General features: G+C 38.2%; 1 protein-coding gene across 1 annotated transcript; it reads right to left on the bottom strand.

Moving 5' to 3' along the window:
- Nucleotides 1-351: 351 nt before the first annotated feature.
- On the bottom strand, nucleotides 352-6,451 carry CLEC4E (C-type lectin domain family 4 member E). Its single transcript, XM_025402769.1, has 6 exons — nucleotides 6,250-6,451; nucleotides 5,058-5,150; nucleotides 4,418-4,507; nucleotides 3,334-3,485; nucleotides 2,310-2,425; nucleotides 352-677 (listed from the first exon to the last, which is right to left on the bottom strand). The coding sequence occupies exons 1-6, from the start codon at nucleotides 6,284-6,286 to the stop codon at nucleotides 506-508; spliced, it is 660 nt and encodes a 219-aa protein (XP_025258554.1). The 5' UTR covers nucleotides 6,287-6,451; the 3' UTR covers nucleotides 352-505.
- Nucleotides 6,452-6,695: the final 244 nt, after the last annotated feature.

The following is a 6,695-nucleotide window of genomic DNA, read 5'->3' as shown; positions in this document are numbered from 1 at the left end:
AGTTCCAAGACTTAAAGAAGTTTCTTACTCCTTATATAGGGAAGCACAGAGATGATACACTTGGGCAGGAGATAAGAACGGTATGAAATCAAGAAGAGAAGACAGACTTGTCAGAAGCTAGAAAGAAGAGGACCTGCTACAGAGCCTAGATTCAGGCGATTGTTGGAAGACACCTTCCAAAATCCTCTTCTTTGCTAGACTCTGTCTTGGCTCCGTGTCCCTGAACTTTCATATAAATACTCAAAAATGAGGCAAATGTAGCAAAAGGTAGTGAATTGCTTTGTAAATTCTGGAAAGAGGACCTGAGACTAATGTAGAGAGAAAAGGCACTTCAGCCAGTAACATGAGTTAAAACATTTAAAACTACTTATTTTTATTTATATCAGAGTAACAAATACTTATGAAGTCCTTTGAAGTGCAGCGCACAAGTTTCTCGTGTGGGGCAGTGGGTGTGGCCATGTTCTTGTCCTTCCTTCTTTATCCATTGAAGTTATGCCTTCTGTTCTTAAATAGATTTTCCTTTGTTCAAAATATTTATTCCTAGCCTTTCACAAATCCGAAAATAACTGAAGAAACAGGTAGCATCATTCCAATTTTGCCTTGGGTTTGAAGAGTCCCTCATGGTGGCACAGTCCTCCAGGGTAGCTATGTTATTGGGTTCCCCTACATCCCAGAAGCTGAAAAAGAATGACATAGGAGACTTCGAATCCCAGCAAAAAGAGGTAAAGTAACCTCATATACCAGGCAAATTGTGTTTGTGTTGTTTAATCTCACAACAGTTTTGCGAGGCAGGTATTATAATGTCCATTTTATTGAATAAGAAAAGGAACCTCAGGAAAGCCAAACCATTTGTCTAAGTCACAGTTTGTGAGTACTGAAGCTGAACTGGATCTTTCTGACTTTCTATTCTGTCCTGTTCCTTTGTTCCTTTTCTATTCTGTCCTGTTCCTTAGCTATAGAATGACAAGTTATAGGGAAGATTGATATTCTGATATATTTGTTTTCTTCACACTCATATCTCATATCGGCTTGGCTCTCTTTATTCTGCACAGAGCATGTATTAACTTAGGTGCATCCTGCAGTGGTGTTCCAGTGTGGTTGTGAAGCAGCATTTCTAAGTGTCAGAGTATCTGTGTTGTATTCTTAGAACTGCTCATTCGCTAAATCCCTTAACTTTTCTGAGTTTTAGTTTCCTCAAATGCTAAATACAGATTAACAATTAACATTCTAGAAAAGTGTAATTTAGGTAAAATGAAATAATAATAAAATAATAAAACTGAAATAATAAATGAGAAAAGAACTTTGAAAAATTAAAAATGCTATGCTTTATTTATTTATTTATTTATTTATTTATTTATTTATTTATTTTTGAGACGGAGTCTCTGCCGCCCGGGCTGGAGTGCAGTGGCTGGATCTCAGCTCACTGCAAGCTCTGCCTCCCAGGTTCACGCCATTCTCCTGCCTCAGCCTCCCGAGTAGTTGGGACTACAGGCGCCCGCCACCTCGCCCGGCTAGTTTTTTGTATTTTTTAGTAGAGACGGGGTTTCACCGTGTTAGCCAGGATGGTCTCAATCTCCTGACCTCGTGATCCGCCCGTCTCGGCCTCCCAAAGTGCTGGGATTACAGGCTTGAGACACCGTGCCCGGCCTATGCTTTATTAAGAAGAATACTTAATGGATGCTGGGCTTAATACCGGGATCATGGGATGATCTGTGCAGTAAACCACCAACGGCACACGTTTACCCATGTAACCTGCACATCCTGCACATGTACCCTGGAACTTAAAATAAAAGTTGAAGAAAAGAAAAAAGAAAAAAAACCTTGCTCACTAACAAATCATGAGAAACAATATATATAGCAAAATATTTTATATATCAATTAATCAATCAAAAAAAGCATATCCACAATTTAAAAAAAGCTATGCTCTAATGATGTGAGGATATTATTAAGGAGAAAAGACGCATTGTCAAGAGATTCTCATTTTTCACTGCATAAGAACCTGCTGTCTTTCTCAACTTACTATTTTTTTCCTCATTTCCTTCAGTTTTGGGGAATAAGACTCTTAATTCCACCTCTTGTCTCTTTTGCATTCTCAGTGAATGATTCTTCAGTTCATTTTCATTTATTTTTTCCCCTTTATTCTTGAGACAATCCCAGGAAAGGAGAGAAGCGAGTGCTTGTACTTCTCCTTCGTCTTTTCTACCTCAGCTCTTTTCTTTCCTGCATTTAATACCACCAAGAATGGACCTGATCTGTTGCAGGAAACAGAACGAGGTTTCAAGAACTCCTCTCAATAGGAGAGTAATTACCTCAGAGACTTTGTCAAAGGTGTGCCATCCACCCATTGCCACTGACCCTCGACCACTTTGTCTGACAGTCCAATAAAAAACTCTTTCATTTTAGGTTTCTTATAGGCAAGGAATTCCTATGGAAGATACAAAATAAAAGGAGATCAGTTATTTCAGTTTTGAATAAACGTTGCTGGTAATTCTTATTAAAAAAGATAAGAATCTGGAAGAGATCCTAGCACTTTGGGAGGCCGAGGTGGTGGATCACCTGAGGTCAGGAGTTCGAGACCAGCTTGACCAACATGGCGAAACCCTGTCTCTATGAAAATTACAAAATATTTTGCTAGGCATGGTGGCGGGTGCCTGTAGTCCCAGCTACTTGGGAGGCTGAGACAGGTGAATCGCTTGACTCTGGGAGGCAGAGGTTGCAGTGAGTCGAAATCGCGCCACTGTACTCCAGCCTGTGCAACACAGCGAGACTCCATCTCAAAAAATAAAAAAGGATCTGGATGAGAAATGACAGATAAATGAAATTGTAAGATCATGAGGATTATCTACTGATTTTTTTGGTGGTGAAATACACATAACATAAAATTAAACTGACAAAAAATAACCTTCAACAGAAAAGGAGATCCTCAACAATTCTTTCAAAGTTAATCTACTGTTATTGGTGGCCAAATTTATTGAATATATCTAGTGCAAAACATTATTAATCACAGCTTAAAGAAAACGGACAATATTTGCTTCGTTTCTTGCATATAATATGTTCATAAACATAATGATTAGTCTAAAATTAACTTCCAACCCTCTTTTTTCCCCTTGCCTAATTAAAGGAACTCCACATGGAAATTCCCTTTTTCTTAGGTTCTTCTAGGAAGGAAAATAAATTAAGGTAGGCAGTGACTTTACCGGAATGGTAAGAACAGCATGCATTTTAGTACATTCATTAACCACAGTCATTGGGGATCAAGCACTGAGCATATGTATGAAAAGAGAGGTAGACCATGTGGGGAATGTCACATTGGCATTGGAGGACTGCAGCTACCTGCTCCTCCTGTGAGTTGATAATCACCAGGTGAGCGCCCATGGCTGAGCAGTTCTTTAAACTTGATGTCCAGGGAATGGTGTCAGTAGAAAAGAAGTAGCAGCTAGATTGAAAATACTCCCAGTTCGATGGACAACAGTTCTTGGCTGAACCTAGGATGAGAGATGTTTCAGTGAGTGTCCCAGGTGAACTGAATAAGAAAACCCAAAGCTTCATCTGGCCCCATGGAGTCCTCATTTAAGTCAGAAGCCTTGGAATCACTTGCTCATACCCCACATCTTAGTATCTAAGACTTTAGATAATTCCAATGTCAAGAAACATCAACAGAATTTTTTTGGTCTTTTGAATATAATTCTCGTTCTCTGGATGTCAATGCCAGGAAATGCAACTATATGTGCAAGCTATTTTAGTTATGCTATTGATATAGAACCTTATTATCTGTTCTTAGACTACTAATGTCAGAGAAATTTATGCATTTTATTTGGGTGACCCCCAAAGAGCCATCTCTTATGTTTCCTGAACAATGTATCCTCAATCAAATCTCCATACTGTAGTATATAGATGTGTTAGATTTCTTAGAATTACAGAACTTTTGCCTTTGAGGTCTATTATAAATAATTCATCTAATTTCTCTCAATTTAATGGTGAGAAAATTATAGCTCAGAGAAGGAGGCCACTTTTTTAGTGTCATGTAGCATTTTGCTAAGACTTGGAACAGGATGACATACAAGAGCATAGAGTATATTTGTGAGATATTTATACATTCTCTACTCCATACGTTTTTTTCTCCTTCATCTCATTTCAGAAGTAGGTGAATGAAGAAAAAGTACACTCCTGGGAATAATACCTTCCACTTCTAGATTTACTGTTCAGACATACCTCAAATGTATTATAAAAGTTTACTCTAATTTCCCCAAGACTTCCTGCTCCAATGCTAATTGCATCTCCAAATTTCTAGGATTTTACATTTTGCTTTTGAAAAATAAGACCTAATCCAACTATATTTCACCTGTTCCAAAGTCAATCTAGAAGCCAGAAAATGTTGCTATGTAAATTTTGATGTTCACCTTTGGGACTATTATACCTGATCCATCATTGTAGCAGGACAGCTCTGTGAAATTCTCATGTAGCTGAAACTTTTTCTCATCACAGGTTTGAAAGATGTGATATGTCACTGTAAAGGAAAGGGTATAATGTTTGTTAGTCTTATTTTGGTTAAAAAAATCAGTTCTGTCAGTTTTGTATTTATAACAAAAGTGCCAATAATTATCATGTTTTTTCTTACAACCTGCTTTTTCTTACGACCCAGAGAAAACAGATATGTTTGCACTCCCTCTTATGCCAAGTCCACTCTCTCTACCCTTCCTTCCAAAAGTAATTAGTCATGTCTCTGGTCCCAACCAGTAGTTCAAGCTCTAAGGCAGAATCTCCTAGAGAAGGTTACACTAATAATAGAAGCTGAAAGAGGAGGACTCAGGACTGCCAAGGAAGTGAAAAATGTCCATCATGAAAAGTAAGTCACAGGTGATTAAAATTCGGAAACAGTTCCCTGCTTGTTAAGGTTTCTGGTTTGAGAAATAACCTAGAGATTAATAGGAAAAAAAAAAAAAAGAGTGAAACAGAAAGACCTTTTGAGGGAAAAGAGAATGTACAGGCAGCATGGAAGAGTTTTCACCTAATATGCACCAGGAAGAATTAAATTGAATTTGACCTTCAGAACCCACCAACACATCTGGTGATGAAACAGGCGCTGAGAAATAGGATGGGGATCCCAGAAACAGTCCATAAGAACATTTGGGAAGAGAAGCATCCTCTCTCTGTAGAAAGAATGACACAAGCATGATCAATCTTCCCTAAGCAAGGTACAAAAGAGCTAGAAGAGATTCTTTTATTATTATTATTATTATACTTTAAGTTCTAGGGTACATGTGCATAACGTGCAGGTTTGTTACATATGTATACTTGTGCCATGTTGGTGTGCTGCACCCATCAACTCGTCAGCACCCACCAACTCGTCATTTACATCAGGTATAACTCCCAATGCAATCCCTTCCCCCTCCCCCCTCCCCATGATAGGCCCCGGTGTGTGATGTTCCCCTTCCCGAGCAAATCAAAACCACAATGAGATACCATCTCACACCAGTTAGAATGGCGATCATTAAAAAGCTAGAAGAGATTCTTGTGCATCCTTACTTATTTCCTTCTACTTCTATTGTCTGTATTGAGTAATCCCCAAATTTCAGCATGCGTCAGAATCACTTGGAGGGCTTATTGAAACACAGATTGCTGACCCTTACTCCCAGAGTTAGCAATCAGTAGAGATTGTATGGAACTAACAAGTTCCCAGGGGCTACTGCTGCTGCTGGACTGAGGACCACACGATTAGAACCCCTGGAGTAAGACTCTGACTCATGAACTCAGATATACAATTTTTCCTTTCTAAGTCTCTCAGTTAAATTTTTTTCAATATTTTCTAAGGCCACTTTTCTTTCTTTTTCTTTCTTTTCCCTTTTCTCATCATTGCTTTTCTTGTCTTTCTCCTGATCTTTTTTTTTCTGTGTCTCATTTTTCAAGCTCTTTGTAAATTAGGTAAAATATTAACAGTTATCTAGTAGTTCCTCTCTTCCTCCCATTACACATTTTACAGACAAAGAGCGTTCCAGAGAAGTGAAGTGATTTGCCAAAAGGGACACAATGCATTGCAGAAAGGGTGGAAACAGTGTGATAGTTCTCCCTTAACTAGAGTCCAGTAGGCTTTCTGGTATAAGAAATAGCCTTCCAATCTCTCTTCACCGTCTCCTTTTTTTTTTTTTTTTAACTTCAGTGAATACTTTTCTATTGTGCTATCTTTCACCATATTTATTACTTGTTCCAAAAAGAGATCTGTGAAAGAAAAGGAAGAGTTGCAAATTTTACCTGTGCCTTGTGATTCAGATGATGTTGATGAATTCATTTTTTTCTCTCTCTTTGGCTTTTTGTTTCTCTCTCTCTCTCTCTTTTTCTCTCCCTCCCTCTCTTTCTTTCTCCTCAGGGCTGTTTTGTTGGTAAGATTCAGGGAGAATGAATCTTGAAAGATGAACAATTTGTCTTTTAGGAAGTTCAACTCCGATAGACATAGAATATTACTTGTTCTGTGGTTATACATTAAGTCAGGATTTCCTTTCTTGCATAAGGAGAACAAGGAAGTTTATTGGACAGCATGTCAGTTCTCTTCACTCCATGAAACAACGAAATGAGGAAATTATGAAATGGTAAAGCATCAACACAAATAGACTGCCCATGGGGAAATAGGAGAGTTTTAAAAAATCTTGTTTTGTTTTGTTGGACCAAATGTCTCCAGTTTCTTCAAGGCATAACTCATC

This window comes from Theropithecus gelada, chromosome 11 (assembly GCF_003255815.1).
Source record: "Theropithecus gelada isolate Dixy chromosome 11, Tgel_1.0, whole genome shotgun sequence".
NCBI classification, from domain to species: domain Eukaryota; kingdom Metazoa; phylum Chordata; class Mammalia; order Primates; family Cercopithecidae; genus Theropithecus; species Theropithecus gelada.
The sequence above is the reverse complement of the archived record's forward strand: the minus strand, read 5'-3'. Positions and strand labels throughout refer to the sequence as shown.